General features: G+C 37.8%; 1 protein-coding gene across 1 annotated transcript in view; it reads right to left on the minus strand.

The window, feature by feature from the left end:
* The window catches only part of LOC150089736 (proteoglycan Cow-like), a 168,359-nt gene extending 156,422 nt beyond the window's left edge, over positions 1-11,937 (minus strand). Inside the window, exon 1 of the mRNA XM_090389636.1 lies at positions 11,529-11,937. Coding sequence (XP_090245762.1) covers positions 11,529-11,714 — 186 coding nt within the window. The 5' untranslated portion in view covers positions 11,715-11,937. The remainder of the gene's footprint in view (positions 1-11,528) is intronic.
* Between the last annotated feature and the right edge of the window lie 13,547 nt (positions 11,938-25,484).

Here is a 25,484-nt window from a genome sequence, read left to right on the forward strand (position 1 = left end):
CCCTGAATGCTTCTCATTCAGAATTTACTGTTGGCATCCATCATCAGTTGGTCTCACTGCAGAATTCAAACACAAAAGCCCTTTACCTTTGATGCTAATTATATCTTTTAAGTATTCCCATATCAGTACACTGATCACTGCCACCCAGTGGGTCTTTTACCTGGTATTTTTAATACATGAAGAATCACTGCTGATAATCAGATCAAGAGTATCGCTTCCTCTTGATGCATCTCTAATATACTGTTGTATAAGTCTTCCAATAAATCTGCAAAAGTTGTTTGTATCAATATCTGGAAAGTTAAACTCCCACGTTATATATATACTAAATTTCTGGCCCATTCTATTTCTCCATATAGTTGTCTGTTATACTCATCAGTCATTATGCTTATAACACACCCCTAGTACTTAAGTCACACCAAACTGACTCAATGTTGCACTGGTTACTGATGTTGATTGGATGCATTCTTAGATTTAATATGCTTTTTAACTAAGAGCATAACCTCTCCTGTCCTGTCCCTGCTTTCTGTAAACATTGTACTCCCTATATGGCATCACTCAGACATCCTTTATGTGTGATGATGCCACATCATCACACATAAAGTGATGATGCATTTAATGACTTAAATGCATTTAATGACTTAATAACTGCATTTAATGACTTAATCAGTACTTCAAATTCACTAAATTTATTTATTATGCTCCTAGCATTAGTGTACATGCAAATATACATACTCTTAGTTACTCCAACACAGCTCATGTATTTACTTGGTCCATGATTACCCATGGCAGGGCTTGAAATTCCCAACACCTTGCTTTCCATGATGCTGCATATTTCAGCAGAAGCAGCGCAAGAATTACTTTCACCATGACATGCATCTCTAGTTAATCTATTAGTCTGTGTATCCACAAGCTAGCAATTTTTGACCCACCTAATACTGCTTTGATAGCATCAGCAAATATTCTTGCACCCCTTCTATTTAAGTGTATCCCATCCCTATAAGAGTAGGAGACCGGAAGAATTACTTAACAAGTACAAAACAATGCTGAAAAAAAGCCGCGAGTTAGGGTTGAATTTGAAAGTGTCTGCAATTCTGCCCAGACACGATAGGAGGGAGTATATGATTAGAGCCTTGTCGATCAATTCTGCCCTGGAGAGATTGTGCAAGGCTCAGGGGGTAGAATTTTTCTCAGCCTGGTCTGTGCTTGTTAACAGGAGAGACTGCTTCTACAGGAATGGGATACACTTAAATAGAAAGGGTGCAAGAATATTTGCTGATGCTATCGAGGCAGTGTTTGGTGGATTGGAAAACTGCTAGCTTGGGGGGGGGATTCACAGATCTTGATCTGATTATCAATGTTCAATAGATTAATGATAGCCACAGGCAGAGGTGAAACTGATTCTTGCACTGCTTCTACTGGAATGAGCAGCAGCCTGGAAAGCAAGGTACTGGGGATTTCAAGAGTTGCTGGGGTCATCATGAAACAAGTAAATACATGTGTTGTGTTAGCATAACTAAGAGTAAGAATAGGTGTATGTATACTTGCATGTACACCAATGCTAGGAGTATAGTAAATAAATTTCATGAATTTCAAGTGCTAGTCAAGACAAAGGCAGATATTGTTGGGATATCAAAGGCATGGTGTCAGACAGACATAAGCAGCACAGAACTGGAATTTGGGGAGTACAATGTGTACAGAAACGATAGACAGGACAGGAAGGGAGGAGGGGTTATGCTGTTAGTTAAGAAATAAAATCTAAGGAAGTGCATCCAATTGATGTGGGTGGACAATGCAATGTTGAGTCTGTTTGGTGTGACATAAGCACTGGGAAAGGAAAAATGAGAGTAGGTGTGTGTGTTATAGGACTAATGAATCTGATGAGTATAATGAGCAATTGTGCAGAGAAATAGTGGGCCGTAAATTAGTGTCTTATAATGAGGGATTTGAATTTCCCAGATATTGACTGGAATTTGTGGGTTGGTCACTCACACACTAGCAAGGCTTTTGTGGATTTACTGGATGATTGTGTTATAAAACAGCATGTTTGGGAGGCAACTAGAGGGAGTAATACTCTTGATCTGATTATCAGTAGTGATTCTTCATGCATCAAAAATCTGCAGATAAAGGAACCACTAGGTGGCAGTGTGCTGAAGTGGGATTTACTCAAAGAGGTAACTACCATGAGGGGTGAAGGGAAGAGTTTTTCTTTTGTAAAGGTGTCTTTTGTAAAGGTGACTACAGTGGTCTGAGACAGTATTTAAATTCTATACAGTGGAACCAACTGATGATGTTACCAACAGCAAATTCAAAATGGAAAGCATTGAAAGAATTAATCTTGGAAGCTACTAGGCTTTTCATACCAACAAAGAAATATAGTTCAAGATTTAGGCCTAAATGGATGTCAGATGAACTAATTAGACATGTGACAGAGAAGAAAAATGCATGGGATACATATAAATTAACATGTGACACAGAAGCCTATGACAGATATAAGCTGGTCTGTAACAAAGTTACAAAGGAGGTTAGGCAGATGAAGGCAGATTACAAGAAATCTTTAGCAAAGGCTGAAAAGGAAAAACAGCAAAGAATTCTTTACTTATGTAAACTCTAGAAGGAAGAGGATGAATCAGATTGGTCCACTTGATATCAATGGTTCAACTGTTGATGATCCTGCTCAGGTAGCTAACAAACTAAAAGAATATTTTGCATCGACATTCACACATGAGGAGTGATTCAGGGAGGGGAATGCCAGAGGTGTATTCAACTCTGGCAGTAAGCTAGATAATCTTGTAATAACTGAGAGTAAAGTGGACGAGAAATTGTTGAAGATAAACACAAGAAAGGCACCTGGGGTGGATGAAATCTATCCAGTTATATTAAAGGAGGTGGCAAAGGAAGTAAGGAAAACCTTAGCCATAATTATGAGAGCTTTCCAGGACTCAGGAGAGGTACCCATGGACTGGAGATGTGCAAATGTGACCCCAATCCACAAAGGAGGATCAAAGGGAGACACGGGTAATTACAGACCTGTTAGTTTAACTTCTGTTCCAGGAAAATTTATGGAGGCACTGGTTAAAGAAGCATTCAGGATCATCTAGACAAGACTTCAGTTATAACTCAGACACAGCATGGGTTTGTTAAGGTTACATCATATTATCCAATCTAATTTGATTGGATACTATGATGTAATCACAAAGGAACTGGATGCAAAGAATAACTTTGATATCATATATTTGGATCTTAGAAAGGCTTTTGATACTGTTGCAGATGGAAGACTCCTGCACAAATTGGAGCAGTGTGGCATTGGAAGCAAATTGCTGCTATGGATTAAGGGGTGGTTGAGGGGAAGAAGACAGAGAGTGGTAATCAATGGACACTGCTCATCGTGGACTAATGTTATTAGTGGAGTCCCTCAGGGTTCAGTGTTGGGTCCATTGTTGTTTTCTGTATTTATAAATGATATTGATGATGGTAAGTCAGGCTTAATGTCCAAGTTTGCAGACGATACGAAGGTTGGCAGGGTTACTAATGACTAATAAAGTGCACTGCTGCAACAGGATCTAGAAAAGTTGAGCAGATGGGCTGAGAGGTGGCAAATGAAGTTTAACATTGACAAATGTAAAGTACTACATATGGGAAGCAGTAATCCCAGAGTAACGTATCAACTCTGTGGTACCACACTGAGTGGTAGAGAATGAAAAGGACCTGGGGGTAATTGTGCAGGCAGATATGAAGTTTTCTGAGCAGTGCAGACAGTCTGCAAGAGTAGCTCATGGTGTCTTCTCAATGATATACAGGAATTTTTCTAGCAGGGATAAGGAGGTGATTATCCGCTTGTATAAGGCAAAGGTCAGGCCACACCTTGAGTACTGTATACAGGTCTGGAGGCTTCATTTTAAGAAGGATGTAGAGCTGTTGTAACGAGTACAGAGAGGGGCTACAAGTTCAGTGAATGGAACAAAGGGTTGCTCTTACGAAGAAAGACTTAAGTTTTGCAAATTACAGTGTCTGGAGACTAGGCACCTGCGAGGTGATCTGATTGAGGTGTATAAAGCTGTGAATGGTTTGAGCATGCTCAATGTGGATGGCATTATTCCACTTGCTCAGAGAATAATCGCCTGAGAGAGCATAAATTCAAACTGAGGAAAGACGGTTGTAGGATAGATGTACGGAAGTTTGCCTTTAGCCAGTGAGTGGTTGATTGGTGGAAAACAAACTTCCATCTGTCTTTGTAGAAGTTGATAGCTTAAATAGATTCAAGGCAAAACTTGACAAACATTTGGAGCAAGTGGATGGGTGAAATAAGGGGGTTTTTTTGGCTGATGCTATATAAGCTTGCTTTCTTGCATCATGTGCCTTTGCTAATGCTAAAAATAGTTTCTCCTGTTAACAAGCACAGACCAGACTGAGAAAAATTCTATCCCAGAAGCATTAAACTATCTCTCTCCAGGGCTGAAATGATTGACAAAGGCTCTAACACATACTCCCTCCTATCATGTCTGGGCAGAATTATATAAGGAAGGTGCCCGATATGGGTACCTTACTTACATAATTAATATCTTATCAATATATTTCTTTCATTTTATTTATCCTTGAACTAGAAGGCATAAACAGATTTTTTTTTTTTTTTTTACAAAAATTTATTATATGCTTGATATCTCTCCAAAGTTATGCTTATGTAGAGGCATAACTGGAATGAAAAGACTTCTCTATAATCTGAAAAAGTTACAAACTAAAAGTTATCACGTGCATCATGGTCTGTAAAGTTTTTGCAGCTCAATTCATACAAGCAATTCCTGAGATTCCAACACGGCTGAGAATCCAATACATAACTTGTTTTCTTGCTTTCTTAAAAAATCTGAGTTAATTCTTCAGATGCTGAATGGGTGTGTGGAACGTTTACTGTTCTGTAGTGCCTCACAAATACTATCAAAGACTAGTTCTGCTGTAAAAATACTACAAACAAGAGGCAAAGAAACAGATACAGTTGATCCCAGAAAAACTACTACTGCACCTACTTTGTTTGATTTTGATCCATCTGTATAAATAAAATACTGTTTCTATTTTCATAGCTATACAGCACATGGAACTTCTGCATAACAATTCAGGAAACATCCCTTTTCCTCCATTTTGTAACATAAAAGATAGATAAATGCAAGTCAACAGAACAAGGAGGCTCTGAATATGTCTACAGTACAAATGTGCTAGAAAAAGTCCTTCCCAAACTCAAATTTATGAATATTTAGTTTGACTTTAGAGAAATAAACTAGTAGGATGCATTTCTACCAGTTTATTTTCATTTGGCAATCACAGTTACTCACCAATTGTGGTTTGTGAATAATAGACCAGTTAGGATATGATAACTAACCAAAGCTTTTGCTGCATACCTGCAAAGTAGATAATATCACTGAAGGTGTAGCAGTGGCTCAGATGCATCTGCATATAGGCTATAAATAGAAATACTAAATGCTCCAGCAACTATACAAATTGCACTGTGATGAAGAACATCTAATTGTTGTAACACACTCCATCTAGCTAGAAAATATACAAAATATCCATAATCCAACTGATCAATCAGAATTTTATATAACTGACGCAATGTGTTTCTTGTCAGCTCTCAAGGCCACTGAAGATACTAGTACAAGAACCAGTTCACGATGAAGAACACAAATGTTATAGAAGTGTAAAACATTGATATATTTTTTTTTTTTTCAGATATTCTATCACCATTATTTTTGTCCACAATTATTTTTTTAACGTATAGCTGAAGCTTCCATTCAATTGTATTCATGTTCTGTGATTGAAATGAGATGAACAGATCATTTGGGTGCACATAAACTTCTAGTAAAGTATACATAACTTTTGTGATACTGTTCACTCCAAGGACAAACAGGGCTACACTTAATATGTCTTAAGTATGTCAGGGTAGATTTAAGATTTATACAGAGTGGGTAGCAGTTCAAAATAAGTGTAATGCCAAAAACAAAAAAGAAAAGTTTTTTTTTATGCAGAGGAGACAATATTTGTGATGTGCTTATGCCAAGATAGGTTGATATCAGGATAATTATCAATATAAATATATAACCTTGTCTAGAAATTTGAGTATCATCGATGAAGAGCATAGGAGCAGTAGACTTTTTTTTTTGTGAAATAAGATGGGACTGAGTTTTAGATAGAGTGAAGTTAACTAAGTTTTCTTTGCCTCCAAGAATTACCTGGAGACCAGCACTGGATATTCAAGAAGTTAAAAAGCTGTTTTTGCAAGGAAGGTTTCTCAAACTGAATAGCAGATATAACATGATATTATCAGCAAAACTATGGACGGGATTTCCAGTCAGCAGAAGAAATATGTTAATATACAAGAGGAAAGAGTGATAAAAAAAAAAACACCAGGGGAATGCCAGCATTAATGGAGAAATTAGAAGACAAAGTCATCTGCAGCACCCACAGTGAAAGAAAACTAGATACCCAGGGCAGAAAAACAGTTGGGAATCCATTACATGGGAACTTGGTTGAGTATTTTTGCTCTGGAATGGGATTAACTTTCCCTCACAGGTTTCCAGCCCTGCCATGGGAAAGAAGGAATAGTGGCACTAGAAAACCAAGCAGTTGAAAGAGTTAGTAATAGTAGTTAGCAATGTAATAAGAAAAGAAAGGTGAACTTCCTTCTTGTGTTCTTACTTGTGATTTCATGTACAGAAATGGTTTAAAAATGAATTGCTGAGAGCAAAAAAAAAAAATAGAACTTAAAAAGAATTTTTACTCCTGAGCAAGCTGACTAGATAATTCGTACTGGGATTGCTTGGCCTTGAATTTGCTTGCCACCCAGGGCCTTTATGTAGGGATGCATCTAGTCAGAAATCCCAGCAGTAAATTATAACTATTAATGGTAGATTATCAAAATGTTTCAGTTTATCAATTAATCTTCTAAATCACCTTCAATGACATTTAACTTGAATGAAGCTCACTGAATGTGATACCTTAAATAGACAGTGTTAGCTTGCAGAAGAAGACTAAAGTATCTTGATTTGATATTGTATGAAAAATGAATCTGTAAGTAGCATTTAGACTTAATGCTTAATATAACTGGATTTTAAATCGCCACCATGTGAATGGCAGGGTGGGGGAAGAGAATAATCTTCTGAAATAATCTTAAATCACTAAGATTATTCCAAAAGAGCATGTTCTTGTTCTACGGTTAATACAAAATTGTAACAATTCTGTATTATCTGTAGCTAATTCTGTAAAAATTCTGTATTAGCCACAGAACAATTTTTGAATGACTAGATCTCCCTTGTTTTCTGATACCTTCCTCCAAAAAAAAAAAAAAAAAAAAAAAAAAACTTAAACCTGTTCTTGAAACTGATACAAATGTCTAATTTCAAGCAAATTAGTTTATTTATAAAATTAATTCCACTTCAAAAATAATCAGCAGTTTTGGGTAGTTTTGACCATTTTAGGTAGGTGACAAAAAATTTTCAAAAACAGTGATAATTTAAGTTCACCCATCTGAGACAATCATCTTTATTGAATGTCAACATAAATAAATTTAGTATGATGTTACCCAATATAAAATTAACTTATTATACGGGTTCATTCAAGTTGGGTCAAAGCTGTATGTAATTGTAAATGTCCTTACCTATTACTATGGCACCTGCCTGTCACAAGCACATCACCGAGATGCAGCAATCCTATCAGAGTCATTACCAGGAAAGCTAAAAACTTCAAATCGGGAAACGTCAAACTGGCTATCCAATAGGCCATGTGTGGCACTCATAAGTGTCATCAACTTTCACAGGTTAGTTTTAAATGTATGAAAATAATAGTAAATGGTGATACTTAAAGAAGATACACTAACATAAAATTTATATTATTACTAGCCATATAGTGCAAAAAAGCCTGAGGCTTATGCTGCACCAGCTAAAATAAATTTCCGAGTTACCCTGAGAGAGAGAGAGAGAGAGAGAGAGAGAGAGAAGTACAAGGGAATCACTAAGAAAGAGAAGAATGATGATATCCAGCTCAGGACCCTGGGCGTGGCAAGCCCATACTCACCAGATGTGAACCCCTGGGAATTCATAAGTTATAAGAATCTTCATAACTGTTCACGAGATAGCATATTTTTGTGCAAGGTAAATGTATGGAAATACATTAAACATTTCAAGTAACTGGCATTAGTATTGATAAATTATGCAAGGAAATGAGCATATCTAGCATCAGCTTTAAAAAAAAAAAAAAAAAATCCTACCCACCCCATCTGTTCATCTCCCATAATAATTGGTCTAATTCTTCCTTAAATTTATTCAAACTACCCGCTTCCACAACACCAAACGGAAGTTTGTTTCTACCATTAACAATGTTAGCTAAAAGCAAATTTTCACATCTATCCAGCAACCATCCTTCCTCAATTAAATTTTTTTATGTTCACTGATCTACATCATCTGAGCAAGATGGCACATAATGGACATTTAACTTATTCAATCAATTAAGGAACTTAAAGCGGTTCAATCAGACTCCTTGCAGCAACCTAGTTTTTTAGGTATTGCAATTTGCAGTAGTAGTAAGAGTACCCATTTGTTCCCCTCACTAATCTCATTGCTCTCTCTATCCCCATTCAAACAAATTCACATCCTTCCTAAAATGAAGCTTCCAGACCTCTGTAAGTACTCAAGGTGTGACCTAACCATGGCCTTATACAGCAGAATAATTACCTCCTCATGAGCAGTCTTCACTGCCTGTCTGCATTGCTAAGAGAACTCCATATCTGACTCCACAATTATCCCCCAGGTCTGTTTCATTTTCTTGAGTGTGGTGTATACTGCAGTTGGCAAGTTATTCTGGGATTACTCAGTAACTGCTACCTAAAGCCACACTGCTCCAATTTGTAAAGTAGTCTTTCACACGAAACAATATTGAAAGCTTTTCCAAAATCTAAGTACATTTATTTATTATTTAAATAAATTACATTTTTCATCCAGTTCCTTGGTTAGTGTCATAATATCCAATCAGATTGATTAGAAAAGAATGCCCTTTCACAAATCCATGCTGTTGCTGCCATATAACTGTATTTCTGTCTAGATGGTCCTGAATTTCTTCTTTAACCAGGGGTTCCATAATTTTGTCTGGAACAGAAGTCAAGCTTACAAGTCTATCATTACTCACTTAACCCTTTGTGAACTGGGGAGACATACATCTCTAATCCATTCAAGAATGCTCTCATAATTATGCTTACTTCCTTTTCTTCCTCAATATAATTGGATTAATCACACCACCCCAGGTACCATATTTACATTTAGCTTAAACAATTTCTCTTCCACATTCTATTGTTACCACAAAATCATTTAGCTCACTGCTAGATTTTGATATACTTTTGCCATTCCAGATATGTAACTGATAGTATATTTTCCAAAAATATATTTTAAATGATGTTTTATATTTAACTGTATGTGCAGTATATGTCAAATTACTAAAGATATTAAATAGAGTACATAAAAGCTGAAAATATTTTGTTCTTATCCATTTTACTTTCAAAGGTGATGCTCTGAAGTTATGAAAAGTTCTTATGATCAAGATAGAATTTGTAATTTGAATGTTATTATTATTATTATTATTAGCTATATGGTGCAAGGAAGCCTGAGGCTTATGCTGCACCAGCCAAAAAAAAAAAAAATTCCCAAGTTACCCTGAGTAAGAGAGAGAGAGAGAGAGAGAGAAAGAAGTAGAAGGGAATCACCAAGAGAAGAATGATGATATCCAGCTCAGGACCCTGGGTGTTCTTAAACTGAGAACTCACTGTTTATGTAATCTAAGCCAATTTGCATATATATGAGAGAAACAACACTACACCTCTGCCCGTGATCTGCTAGGTTTGGTTATGTTATTAAAAAAAAAAAAAAAAAAAAGTCCGCCGTAGCCCAGTGGTCAGGCGCATGGGTGCATAAGTACACGTGCCTTGAGTGACCGGGGTTCAAGCCCGTGACTGCTGAATACGGTGCTGTTCCTCGTATTCTGTGTACCTTGTAAACTCCTCTGACCGTTTGGTCATCCCGGAGTATAAACAGAAAAAAATATTATGTGTGTTAAGAACACAAGTAACTAAAGCTATGAGGCAGTATATTGTGTTTTGTAATTGTGCATTTTCTTTGGTTGGTTGCTATTTTGTTGGATGATAAACCGAAGTTTCTGGGAGGGGAACCATGCAATCCTTGCCTGGACCTACTAACTCAGCCATCATGAAAAAACAGACTTAGTGCTTTACATAATGCTACACAACATAAAAACAGAAATAGTATGCAAACACAATTTAAATTATTCAACAAGACTAAGGATATATAAAAATTTGATACAAAAAGTTGTCAAACTTTATTAAATTTTAACAATATAGAATGGTGGATAAAATGGTCTTTTCCCCTTATACCATATGAGGAAAAAGACCATTAATGTCATTACAGGCTTTTCCAGTTCTTATACTATAGTGCAATATAAAGAGAACCGAGAAGATATGTAACGGGTTTAAAATAATAAGTAGAATGGAAGTCTCGATAATAAACTTAAGAAAACTTTGACACCATAAAAGCAAGCACTTGGAAGGTGGGGTGGGGAGGGGTTGATACCGGATTATTTTTTTCTCTATCTAGTCAACGATTCTGGCAAACCCCCAACCTTCATTGAAGGATCCACGCGCAGTGCTGTAATCATAAAATTAGCACGAGGTATATGAATATAATAATGTTACTTTTCAAGTCTTTCAAAAACCAGGTGTACGCTATTCATCTAAAAAATCCAGTGTTACGGCGTATAAACTCCACTACAGCCCGCGTAGCATTAACCGTATTTTGGTCGAATTCATTTTTTCAATACGCATTCCAGCGTATCCTAAAAATATGAACTCTGTCAACTATATAATCGCAAAGTAAATAGCATTTCTATATTTCATTTGTTTATTGAAGAAGTGAGTGGTAAAGAATGCTACCAAATGAACTCATGCTATATATATATACATACAAACAAACACGCGCATCACTACATATACGTCTGTCAATAAATTATATTTGGAGGTCAGATCAGGATAATGCAGTTCTCCTGGTGAAAGAACAACATAATGCAGACGTTAATAATACATAAATAATAGCATTAAGGCATACGCATTAAGGCACGCACAAACAGACATAAAACTTAACTTTTACTAACTTTCATTAGCATGTAAATGTTATGGGTATAACATAAATAATTCAAATATAAAGAATTAACTACCAATTCCAAGAGCCAACCAAAATCTAAATATTTCAGTTCACAGATACATTTCAGCTTTTTTATATTAGCAATTTCATTTTTTTTTTTTTTTTTTTTTTGTTATCAACATTCTACCCCTATAACTTCTATAACCGAAATTACTCAAGCAGCTGCATGATCAACGTACTGTATTTTCATATTAAAACTAACAATTTGCCTGGAGAGTTCAGTACAAACGATAAGCTTGCACCAACACATCAAACACAACTTATTATTAATAAATAAAAAATGTTTACCTCTTCTTGCTCGCGGCGGTCGTCAAACTCGAAGTCCCAAGCGTGCGGTTTTGGCTCATCAAAACCTGACGGCGTTGATCTCCATCCTAATGAAGACGGAGTCTTCGACGTTAGACTCAGAGAAACGAAAAATGCAAGGAAAACATACACTGCAACTAAAAACCTCGCCCAAGGGAAAACTTGCATCTTAATGTTTTATTATACCATGTAATTCGTGAAAAGGGAAAGACAGAGTGGGATAGGAGAGGGAAGAAGACAAGAAGAGGGATCTTAAACACACACACACACACTGGGAGCCGACACAACCAATATGATTAACGGCAAGCAATGCAGAACTCAATCGCTTCACACCGCTACGTCGAGTCAGCCCGACTCAACGCTATCCTCTATCGATTTGGCCTGCCGTAACTGCCGCTAGTCCCTGCTACAATAGAACCCTTGGCAGATGGCCATCAGGCATGCGTCACGGCCCTAATGGTAATGAAAGGCACAAAACAGGAATGTTAAAGTTCTTGTTGAAAGAAGGGCAAAACACACACAAAAATTTAATGTAACAAGTTACTAGAGAATTAATTAGTTCATTCAAAGAGAAAGGTATGTCAATAAAGTCGCACGATATTTCAAACTGCAAATACTGTCAATAGTGGTGCGTCAGTATGTTTTTTAAGTTATGGTGTATACAAATATCAAAGCACGGTCGACTAACAGCGATGGATAAATCCATTTGATTTAGTAAGTGTGCTTCTTTATTCAAAAATTAACTCCTACTCATTAATTAATTCTTTCTATTCTTTTCGTTCATTTTTGATAATAAATGAAAAGAAATAAATGTTCAATGAACTTTTCATTATACTCACATGTTTTTTCCATTTTTTTTTTTTTTTTTATACACGATAGAGCCCAAAGGTAGTTAGAGGGAGCTGAAGTGGATCCTCACATAAGTGGATTACAAAAACTTATACTGTTTATAAGAATATACAAAACTAAGAATTATGGAGTTAATATAAATAAAGTAAATTTTCCATTTATGCTGTGGGAGAGACATATATGAAAAGAATTTACCAGATAGAGAATATTAGTGTTTAATAATTTCTTCGGTTCGAACTAAATTCAACACAAACGCGCGTACTACTAGTTCCATGCCTTGACCATTTTAGTCTGCCTACGCCAGATAACATTTATAATTTAGATCCAAGAAGCTTTTATTAGTATTATTTATTTATTTTATTTATTTATTTTTTTTTACAGTATATAATTTGCTTTTACAGGGAGCGATTCTTTTAACCTATCCTTAAAAGCTGTATTTTTTGTTTAGGTCGACGCCACTAAACATTTTGGGAGGAGGTGGGGGACACGACTATAGTTTTGTGCTGTTGCAACAGTACGCAGGACTTATTATCATTTACAATTTTGAGAAAATTCAGTTTTAAGAATGCAGATTCAAATAAACAAATGTGCAAATATACAGAATATTTTATAAGGCTGGGCAGCACTTTTCTGAATCTGAAAACTGATAAAAGTCAGTGCATAAAAATATGGGAACGATTCTGAACGGTTACGGATTTTAGCCGTTTGAATTTTTGACAAAAAAAAAAAAAAATGGCTATTATGCTGTGAATGGTAAAAAATAAAAATATTAAAATAATAAATAAAAAGCAGACATTCCTAATAAAACGTTCTTTCATACCAGATATATGTTTGTTCAATCCTTTTTAGTTTTTATTATTATTTTTTTTTTTTACCATTAAACCCCACTGTGTTATTGTTTTCTGATCCTGAAAGTAAATAAAAGAGAAGAGAATGTAGGCAGTGTTGAACTGTTTAGAATCAAACACGCGTTCATATAAAACTTTTTTTGGTGCGGGGATACAGCCAGATTTAGACATGTGCCAAATAAACTATCGTTTGGATTTCGTTACGGGTTTATTTTTGTGAGGATAAAAATCTATAATTACATTATAGAGTGACGAAACTATACTGTCAAATTCTCTTGGGTAGCAGAGTTGGTAGGATTACAGTCCTCCCAATACCGACTGGAAAAGCTCTGAGTTCGCGTCCCGTCGATGACCAAGGAATTTTGATGGGCATTTTTCACAACATGGCTGAGTTCGTCGGTCTCAGGTGAGGGTAACATGGTTTTTGCTCCCGAAAATTCACGACGATAGCATGTTTTTTTTTTTTCTCCCCCGGAAATTCATGTTTTTCGTCCAGCAAAGAGAAAATCTACCTCAGAACACACGCAATTTACCGACAATATAAACGGAGCAATATGGCCGTAGTCGCTGATACTCCTAAAATGTATATATATAAATAAATTACTGTGAGGTCCGCACCGCGGGAAGACCCACGATTAAGGAGGATAATGGCTGGGGTCCATGTGGTTGTTAAAATCACGTGGGCTGTACGGAAATCAGGCAGGTGACAGAATTTATAGTTTTGCCACTAACTGCATTTTTGGGCCTCCTCACATGCTTTGACTTAGGGTCCCATCGTGTGAAAATTCGGCCCTGGAAGGGATATATATATAATGTGAGAAGGAATAAGTAATAATACAGTTTTATCTTAACAATTTATCTCTATGGCATTTTTTTTTTCATGCAGAGACAGGGGGAGAAGAATTCAACAATCTGTTTAGGCAGACGCTAATGTCATATATTGTATATACGATACATACATATACACTCAGTGATCACTGAACAGGGCTGTGCAAAGGTACTTGGGGACCTGGATGCAAAGACGGTTAAGGGTGCCTTGTTAATTTATATTGAGACTTTCATGGCTCCCTCGATTGGGCCCCCAAGATCGGGGGCCCTAGTGCGGCGCATCCAGTGCACCCCCATTTGCACGGTTCTGTCACTGAATTATGACCACCTACCTAATACTATGTTGGGTATTAGGTAGGTGGTTCGCATGGATAACAGACGTTATTCGCCTAGCCATTGACTCCACTAGATGTCTAAAGACGTCCATAGTGATCTGCCGCCATGCTGACATTTCCACAGAGTCGAAATAGATGACGGCTGAGTGTCCATGCACTTCACTTTCCTATTTCAAAACATCCCATAGGTGTTTGATTGGATTGGGATCAGGAGAATTTGGAGTCCAACTAACATAGGTGATATCTTCACTGTGTTCCTCAAACCACTCGTGCACAGTGCGGGCCCGATGACACAGCGCATTATTGTCTTGGAAGATATCGTTTCTGTCCGGGAAAAAAAATGCAAAATGGCAGTGTGCACCTGGTCTCCTAAGAGTGGCTGGTAATTATAACGTAATGTAACATATCAGGGTTTTTTTTTTTTTTTCTTACTCTAAGATTTTTCCCATTTACAGCTAGATCAGCATATAGTGAGGCAAGTGTCAAGGCCGGCCGTTTGTGTGTACTGTTAGTTTGTGTAAAAGTGTGATGTTGTAATCAGTGGCCGGCATCTGCAACTTCGCAACCAAGGGGTGACAGACACCAGGTCAGTTGTACCCTGACTCCCATTCCTAGCCACAAGAAGGCGTGCCAAATTCTACAGCTAGCTCGTGCTGGGCGACCTCAGAACCAAAACTCTGGAGAAGCCCGAAAAGTCAGAGGAAAGGGGTGAACAGTGATACAAAGATGGGGAGGACAGTTGAAGGCATCCCCATGGAAACAGGAAAGAAAAGTTATGAAGTATAGCAATAGTGTAGAGCAATGGACAGTAAGTTCAAAAGTCCCCACATCAGGTGGGGAGTCAGCAGCGAAGATCCCATCCGAACTATTCCAGGAGAGTGCATTCCACCTAGGTGCAGAGTCACTGCCTATGAGTTTCCATTGGAAGATGTCACTCTTGTTGGTATCACAATTGGGTTGTAGTTCCAGTCCAGTGAAGTCGTCTTTATAGGTGAAATCAGTGCCAGGTATTTGCCAATTAAGTGAAACAGTCTAGAGAGCAGGTCCTGTGCAGAGGTTGGAGTCCAACTCGCAGGTCACTTTAGTGGTGAGAGAGGGACATAGGTGATTTTTCATTGTGTGAGAAGACTGGTTCAGGGTGGAAGTTACAGGTTGGGCTGCACAGTCTGGTCTGTGCGATCCAGGGAGACACAGTCAGGTGGAAGTTGAGGTCAGGCTCATGAGACCTATGGAGGTACAAGCAGTTCAGTATCCTCCGTGGGTGAATAGTGGATGTCACATATTGGCATTGCCATGCCACAGACCAGTGTAGTCTTGTTTGGTAGTAGGTAGATTCTAGGAGGCCTCTACTGTCACAGTCACTTATGAAGATGCTCGAAGTTGGGTATGGTCCATGCAGGGTAGCATGTTGATGTGTTAAATTCTAAATCCAGTGAGGTCTGGTGTTTTGGTGAGGTTTGCCTTGTAAAACGAAAACATCTAAAGCAGCTGTTGAAAGTGACACCTCTATTTGCTCAATGCATTTTCAACACAATAATTCGATGATTTTCTGCCATGTCTTATGGTTTAAGGACTTTTTCCCTTTATAAAAAACTACCCTATTAGGGCTACCAACAGAATCCTTATTTGTCCATGTGTATTGTGTCCATAAATTGCATGTGTCTGGTCGATTTGCCTGTTTAGCTGGAGGAAAAATCTGAAAGGTTTCTGGGAGTAAAACTTTACTGTCCATGTCTGACACCTACCAATTCAGACACCAGTGGAAAAGTCTTTAAACGTTCCTCGCGTCATTGACGGGATTCGAACCAAAGACCTTTTCTACTTGGTTTGGGACGACGACGATGATTATAACCACTTTGCTACCTGCGTAGACCCTCTTGGGTAGGATCGCCGTCCTCCCCGCACCAGGTGGAAAAGATCTGAGTTCGAATCCTGTCGACGACGAGAGGAATTTTTATGGATCTATTTCTCAACGAAGCTGAGTTAGTCGGTCTCAGGCGAGGGTAGCATGGTTTTTCGTCCAGAAAACAGAAAATCTACATCAGAACACATGCAATTTACAAACAATATACACACAGCAGCATGGCCTTAGTCGCCGATGCTCCTAAAAACCCAACAACAACCTGGGCAGACTATCGTTTAAAGACTATTCTTTATAGTTTCAGCAATTTTCAAAATGATTTCTCATTTCTTGCTTGAACCTCCGAAGTCAAAATGGTCCATCGTCATCTACCACCCGTTTGGGATGGGGGAGGGGGTTTGGGTTCGATTCCGGAGGAATCTCTAAAGTCCTTTTCATTAGAGGCTGTAATTAGCCCACTCAGGCAGATGGGGTATGATATTCCAGTGAGTTTTCAGCGCTCACAACGTGCAAATGCAAATCGGACCTCGACCATACACAATATTACTTCTACACACATAATACACTGAGTGGACAGAAATCATGGGATACCTACCTAGTAACGGGTAGGCCTACCTTTCGCCCGGATGAGGGAAATCAAACGGATAGGCATTGAGTCCACTAGTTCACAAAAGGAAATACCTGTAGAATGACACAGGTATTTCCATCCATGCTTGCTGAACCGCTGTCCATAATTCTGTCGCATTCTTGGGTGAAGGATCCAAAGCTTGAACTGACCTTTCAATAGCAATCCAAAGATGCTCCACAGTGTTCATGTCCGGTGAACAGGGAGGTCATTCCCTGGTGGTAAAATCTGCAGAATGCTCTTCAAACCAAGTTCTAGTCACCAGGGCTCTATGGGGAGGCATATTGTTCTGCTGGAAGAGTCCATTGCCCTATGGGTGCACGATGACTGTGAAGGGATGCGGATGGTCTGCAAAGATGGACACATAACGTGGACCATTCAGAGATGCGTCTAGACGTACCAGAGATTCCAACGTGTGTCACTTGAACACATCCCAGACCATTACCGACCATCCACATGCCTCACCAGTTCCTTGTTGACATGAGTGGTTCATAGCTTCATGGGGTTACCGCCTGATACACACCCTCCTGTGTATCAGGCGGTAATCATCCAAGCTCCAGTGCCGATGTTCTTTCGCCCAGTTGAGGCGTAGTGTCCTGTGTCATGGTGTTAGCAATGGGACTCTTTTGTGTTGGCGGCTCCCATAACCTATTGCGGCTAATAATTGCCTGATTGTCTTGGTGGATACGTTTCTGACACCTTCCTGGTTGAAGTCGGCGGTGATTTGTGCTACTGTCACTCGCTGGTTGGCTGATACAATTCAAGACAAACGTCGACGGTCACGTTCATCCACCACCTTTCTCTGCCCATGATAAGACCCTCAGAAACTGAGGTTTTTCGTCCAGCAAAATAGGCAAATCGACCATAGAACACGCGCAATTAACAGACATAAGACACACCGCACGGCAGGTGAATTTAATTATTCGGATGGCCTAAATATAATAGTAGTTTTTTTTTTTTTTTTTGCCAATGATGAGATGTTATTCCGGAAATGGCGTATTCCCGATACGCTCTTGATACTGTCGAATCGAGATAATGCAATATCTCTACCACCTCCGCGATAGAGTGAACATAATGTCGTCCACCGACTATCATCCCTCTTTCAAAGTCAGTTAACTCATGACGTTTATCCATACTGACATCGAATTACCGTCTAGTCAGAAACATCACGGGAAAAGTGTACTAGTGCATCGTCCTATCATATATAAACCACATCTCCTTCTGATTTTCAAGGGGTAGGTCCTCCAATAGTATCCACAAATTGATCTGCAGAAAATATTGGCATGCTATTCCTGAAAGACTTGTTGGTAAAAAATAAGGAAAAATCAGATTTTCCTCTAGACAACAACACCAAACATTAAAGTAAAAGATATGTTGATGATAAAAACTGACAAAAGTATGTGGGTTTTCTTCCGCCATGTATGAGAGTTTCGAGAGCTGAAAATTCTATTTCTTATAAAAGATTATTTTTATCTGTAATCAGGTTGGTTGGTGTTTTATGGCGCATTGGTAATAAGGCCATATGCACCAAGTTAATCTGTTGATATAATCACCATCCTCCCCCACACAGGGTGAAAAAGCTTTGGATTCCAGTCCCTCCAATGATGTGAGGAATTCTTATAGATTTTTGCACGATGTGGCTGAGTTATTCATCTCAAGCAATAGTTATATGCTTTTTTCTTTCGGAAAATCGCCCTGTGGATAGCACAGTTGGTTGGACTGCCGTCTTCCCCACACCGGGCGGAAAAGACCTGAGTTTAAGTCCCGTCGATGACAGGAGGAATTTTTATGAGCCTTTTTCACAACGTGACTGAGTTAGTCGGTCTCAGGCGAGAGTAGCATTGTTTTATTCTCCCGGAAACTAGTGCTTTTCATCCGGCAAACAGAAAATCGCCCTCAGTACGCATGCAAGTTAAAATCAATATATACGGAGCAATATGGCCTTAATCGCTGATGTTCCTAAAATTCTACTACCACAACAACTCGAAAAGTCAGTTTTTTGTTTTTTTTTTTCGTCCAGCAAATATCAAATCGACTGCAGAATATACGCAATTTACAGACAATATACTGATGCCTCATAGGCCTCGTTGCTTTGGAGCTTAACACATATACACACTATATCGAAAAATGAGTTACTGACAAAAGTTTCTGCTTTATTCATATCTTATGGCGACAATTCTCATATGCGAAATGGATACAATTGCTGTTTTCTCTATGTCCTCCTCAAGCTTGCGGATGAAATATTTATCCTAACATAAGTACCTTCCTGAACTTATGGTAGGATATACTTCAACAGCATGTCGTATTTCCTTTTCAACATTATATGTATACCAATGTTTACTTGTTTCTAATGATTTCAGCATACCCGTTTGTTGTTGAGTGACATGATTTGTCAGCAAACAACGCAGTTCAAAAGTTTCAGGAATTAGTTACAATGGCTTATGCGCCAAAGTTGACTTTGGTCATTCCGTGTTACGATTTTTAGCTTGTGTACTGCAGCTATTTTGTAAAATTCAGATACGATGTGATGTAGCTCCCTACGTATTCTCCTTTACTAATTTTCAGTTCCTACGGCCTCCTTTAATTTCTGGTTAAGGAAAGATCATAGATGGATTGTACGTAACGCTCTTCTGAGTGCCCCTCCTTTTGTTCTGTCAATTTCTAAATCTGCCAAACGTTCTCTGGCTGTAACACTGTTACGTTTCCACTTGGTGAATATGTTAGTCCGGTGGTTTTCAACCGGGGTGCCGCAACAACATTCCAGGGGCGCCACGTAATTTGGGTTTAAGTTACTTAAACTTATTATTTTTTAATTTATATGTTTATTTCATTATAAAAAGGTGTACAGTATCTTTTTAATTGTGTGGTGATCTATAATTGATGTTTATTTAGTACCTCTGTATAAAGAATAAAATTATATACTGTATATATATAATTTGTATTATGAAATGTAATTTTTATAATTATATTATTGTAATAAATATCAAACATATATATACACACGCACACACAGAGAGTCGGATCTAACAGGCAGAAAATTGAGTAGGGGTGCCGTTATTAAAAAAAGGTTGAAAACCACTGTGTTAGTCATTGCTGAACTAGGGTTTGCAGTTTTGCTGAAATGGCACAAACAGATTGATTGCTAAGCTCAATGTCTCAGCCTATCTATGTGTTTTTGTTTGCTTAGCTCTATTATGAATGAATGCACTTGCTTTTTTTTTTTTTTTTTTTTTTAATTATTTCCTGACACGTAGATAAGGAGTATGGTTCGTTTTCCGAATTTCTAGGGGGTTTCCTTTTTGTATGTACACACTTACACAACCTTTGTAACATGTATTGCCCTTGACAAAGCCTGTCTGTTGTCTTTGTCTGTTGTCACTGCTCGAAACAACTGTTTAATGTCACCAGGAGCTAATTTTCGAATAGAGCTGTTGCTGTTACCTCTAGAAACCAATCCGCTGCCAGATATATTTTCCGTGGCTATCCACAACGGCCCATTCTTCCCTTGGGCCGAGCCTTGTTTTGGACAAATGTTTATCTTCTACTTTTGATCATGCTCCTAAAATAGTCTATGCAGATATTTTCGCTACATTCATTTTTGAATGAACAAGAACTGAATGAGAAATTATTTTCAATGACATCTTATCCCAACTTTAAACTCGGTCCACGGATAATAAGCTTTTTATTTCGCCTAATAAATCGTAGATGACGATCTTTAAAGAAAATATCAATCATAATAGACTTCGCATTGTAAAATTGAATGGATCTTCTCTTCCTCCTGTTTTATTGCGTAGGTAGCTCCTAGTTATAACTGATGACTTGTTTTGTTTGCTTCACATCTTTTCCATATCTCTAAAAATTTAAAAAGACTTTTGGCTTCACATTACCATATTACAAAAGTAGGTTTGGGGTTGAGCAGCTGTTATGCAGCATATAAAGCTGTTTTAATTCGAGAAATCACTTATGGTGGTGAGGCGCAAGTTTCAATGTGCGACTAATGTGACCGCACATACTACATTAATATCTATTCAACGTACTATGTAACTCTTCTAGTTATGTATAGGTCGTGCAGAACGATGTGAAGTCATGCACTCCAAATGATTACTACATCTCTTCATGGGATTGTACCTTTTATATCGTGGTATTTGTTATCACAATGAACTAGTAGAATATTTTTGAATCTGAACTTGATACTGTAAATCAGCGAATTCGAACTCTTAGTTAGGACAACTAACGCTGGTATAATAGGGCTAACGGAAACGTGGTGTCAGCCAGAAAGGAGATGCTGAATTTCACTATGGTATATACGATGTATTTAGGAAATATACGAAAGACAGAAGGAGCGAGGGGATGGGATCATGCATCTTATCTAAAGCAATCTGAGCACAAGAACTTTGGCAGATTCAAAAGCTACGCATGCTAGTATAAAACCTTGAAGGTGTGAGATAGTTGGAAGCAAAGGTATTATTATTATTATTATTAGCCATATAGTACAAGGAAGCCTGAGGCTTACGCTGCACCAGCCAAAAAAAAAAAATTTTTGAGTTACCCTGAGAGAGAGAGAGAGAGAGAGAGAGAGATAGAAGGAAATCACCAAGAAAGAGAAGAATGATGATATCCAGCTCAGGACCCTGGGTGTGCCAAGCCCATTGTGAAGATTGTGAAGACTGTGACGAGACGAGCCTTTATATAAAAATGGAATCGGCAAGCTACTCTGAATGTTTTTTATATATGATTTCACTTTGGTTTTTTTTTTTTTTTTTTTGGTAGTTGTTGGCGCATCGGCTTCTGTGGCCATAATGCACCTCCCAAGGTTTTTGCAGTACTTTGATCCAAGCCCGAGGCGGGATTCGAGCCCGCGACCTTTGGGTTGCCAGGCAGGCACTTTACCCACCCGGCTAGCCCGGTCGGCATTTTAATTTGTCCCCGATTGATTGGAACAAGTGGTAAGGAAACTCAACAAGGGAAATAAAACATTTTAAATAAACTAGATGTTATTTGTATCATTTATATTTGAAAGTACTAGAGGCAAGAATATTCTAGAGCTGATCATCACCACCTACGAACCAAATGAAATCACAGAGCTGAAAGTACAGCAACCATTAGCGGGAAATGATCACGGAGTTCTAAGTTGGAGAGTAAAGTGTAAAGTAAAGTGTGTTGTCTGACGGCGCCAGGGGTTTCTCCCCCATCTCTGCATTGTATACTTGGTTTTTGTGACATAGTACTCTGTGGAGGCCAGATATTTAAAAGTGTATGGGGAGTGGCGTGTCGTGTAGTGTTTTGTACCGTTGTATCTCTGACCATTTAGCCGTTGGACCCCTAGTGGAACCCACTGTTGCCCAAATAGCCATGAGGAGGCAGGTCAGGCACCAAGTAGATTATTATTATACTCTGGCAGGCCCTGCCACCTAATTTCTGAAGATTTAAATGGAGGCCTAAAATGGGGAAAAAAAATTGGGGACGTTGAAGGTTAAGTTATAGCCAAGAAATTTAGGTCGAGGTGAACTTAGTTAAAGAATTTTGCGTTTTATAATTTACAATTTAATTAGGGTATTACACTGTCGGTCAAGTTAGAGTAGTGGGGGAAGACTGGGGGAACAGACAGAGTATGGGGGCGATAGGGAATATATGTGTAGGTGTATGTTTCCTGTTTATGGCGGCCCCTAGGCATGTGCTGTTGTTGTTGTTATTTGGTTTTTAGGAGCATTAGCAACTAAGGCCATATTGCTCCGGGGATATGCGGTGGTCATTCCCTGACCTTTCCGCCTCCTCCGTATTTGGTGGATCACGGGCTCGAACCCCGGTCTAATTAAGAAGCGTGTGCTACGCACTGCTGCTCCTTCCCACCTGGCTACGGAGGCGCCCTAGGCATGTGCCTATCTCCACCTCATGTCTCTGTGAAGGAAGATTCTCTGTACAACGGGCCTGACATAGTATTCACACACAATACTGTAGTATATGTTATTCATGTCAAGCCATTTTGCCACCAGGGGGCAGCTGTCTCCAGGACAGCCGATTCCCGGTGCCCGTTCGGCGGCATATGGAGCTGGGCCTGTTCCAATAGTCTGTGCTATAGCAGAAAGTCCCGCATCCACCGGTGGGTGTGCCATACCAGTGGATGCCAGAAAATCCTGTACTCATGATGCTCATCCTGAGTACCAACTAAAAAAAAAAAAAAAAGTAATAATAATAAATAAATAAAAAATAAAATAAAATTTTAAAAAAAAATATATATATAAATAAAATAATAAATAAATTAATTAATGAAAGATGTATAAAAAAAAATAAAATAAAATTATAATATTAAAAATAACTAAAATTAAAATAAAACCACAAATCATTGGCTAAAAAAAAAACTATGGGTGAGAAGAAAAAAAAATTAAAAACCCAAACTAAGGCTGAGAAAAAAAAAAAAAGAAAAAAGGAGTGAGATATTACTGAGTGGCTTTCAGCAATTTTCTTCTTTTTCTAAAGACCTAAGACAAAAGTGTTGAAAAGCATTAAATCTATCTCTATCTGAGACAAACAAGTGTAATAATACATGTTTCCAATCTTCTTCAATCCCACAAATACAAAAAGTATCTGTTGCTATACCCAACTGAAACAGTTTTGCATTTAATGATCCATGCCCTGTCAATATAAAAGAAGCCATCATAGCTGGGAAAAACCAATCTAAGTTTTTGTTTAATGGCAAATAGCGAACATCTGGCAAAAAGTATTTGGTGACTAGACCAGCAGTACTGTCGTTCCACCTGCATTGCCATATATTATATAATTCATTCAATATTCTTTTTATCTCAATTTTCATATTAACAGAAGTATTAGAAGTTATTCCCATAAAGCTAACTTCCCTACTCTTCTTTAAATGATACACCATCCCTCTATATATCACATGCAAATCCAGGGGTAACACCCCAGCTATCACCTGAAGGGCATTCGTTGAAACCGTCCTACATACTTGATTAATTGCTAATAACATCACCCTCTGTATGGAATTTAATATATTTTTTATTCTAACAATATTTGCCCTCCTATACCAAATACCAGCAGCAGCATATGAAACAACTGGCAGGAAAACAGCCTTATAATACAATCTAAGGGTTTTTTCTTATTTAATCCCCGTTCTGTTCTGGTTATCCTAATTATAGCAGCACTAAAAGTTCTTACTTTATTCGCTAAATTTTCTATATGTTCTGTAAAACTTAACTTATCATAGTTAACTTAACTATAGTTATTCCTAAATACTTATTGGTTTTAACATACGCTATTTGTTTATTATAAATACGTGCAGTAGGTGGACGGCCATAATTGAAAACCCCTTTAAAAACCATCAGCTTAGTTTTTATTATATAAATATTCAACTTATGTAATGTAACCCATTGGGTCAGATCTTCCAATATTTTCTTAATCCTTCTCTCCAAGACCAATCTTGAAGATCCCGGAACACAAATTACCAAATCATCTCTATGCTGTAGAATGACAATGTTCAAGACTCCGAGAGAGCCACTAATCTAATACAAGATCTAATTGCAACACACAGACCCCAGTACGGAGCCTTGGGGACATCCACGGAATACCAGTGTGCCGTAAACTAAATGACGTGCCCTTACTGATATTTTCCTATTTGTAAAATAATTTCTTATTACTTTGTATAATTGATATGAACAACTCATCTTTACTAACACATTTAATACACTCTCCCACCACAGTGAATCAAACGCCCCCTCGAAGTCTATGAACACTGCCATAACATATTTATCAGTAGCAGATCACAATAATGAACTAAGTCATATATAGCGTAGCGTCTTCAGCAGATTTTCCCTGTTTAAATCCGTATTGATTTGTTTCAACTGTACAATTAACTTTTAATAATTATTAATTCATTTAATCTTATGGCTAAAAGTCTCTCATACATCTTCCCTAGATTGGCCAATAAAGATATTGGCCGGTATGCTCTAGGCTCCGAAGGATTCTTCCCTGGTTTCAGGATCATCTTTAAAATTGAGAACTTCCATATTTCTGGAAAAACTAATTCTAAATGGCATTTGTTAAACATATTTAACAATATTTCAGGATAAATTTCAAACATCTAAACTATTGCTGTATTTTCTACTAAATCCCAACTAGGACATTTATTCAACCTAACCTGTTTCATAACTGATTGTAACTCAAACATATTAAATAGCTCAGTTTCAATAGACGTATTATATAAACTGTTTTCCATTCTTATTCTAATCTGATCAGCAGTGTCTTGTCCGATATCATCACACTTATAAAGTCTGTTCACTATTGCAGCAACTGAAGAAAACCAATTTAATGCACGTTCATGTAATATATCGTCTACACTGTAAAATATATCTCCTAAGGGAACTTTATTACGAGACATTTTGTAGAATAAACCCCACGGCTCGGTATTTCCTGTTTCTTTTACAAAATTCTGCCATGATTGGGTCTTATGCTGCCTAATTGCTTTACAGTATAATTTCTTTTTGTTTTTGTAATTGGTTTTAAACCATTCGACCTCCTGAGCTGGCAACGATCGTCTTCTTTGATAACCTCTTCTTGCAGAATTAACTTGTCTACGAAGAG

This window comes from Mastigoproctus giganteus, chromosome 2, assembly GCF_048544385.1.
Source record: "Mastigoproctus giganteus isolate SK-2022 chromosome 2, ASM4854438v1, whole genome shotgun sequence".
Taxonomy (NCBI): Eukaryota; Metazoa; Arthropoda; class Arachnida; order Uropygi; family Thelyphonidae; genus Mastigoproctus; species Mastigoproctus giganteus.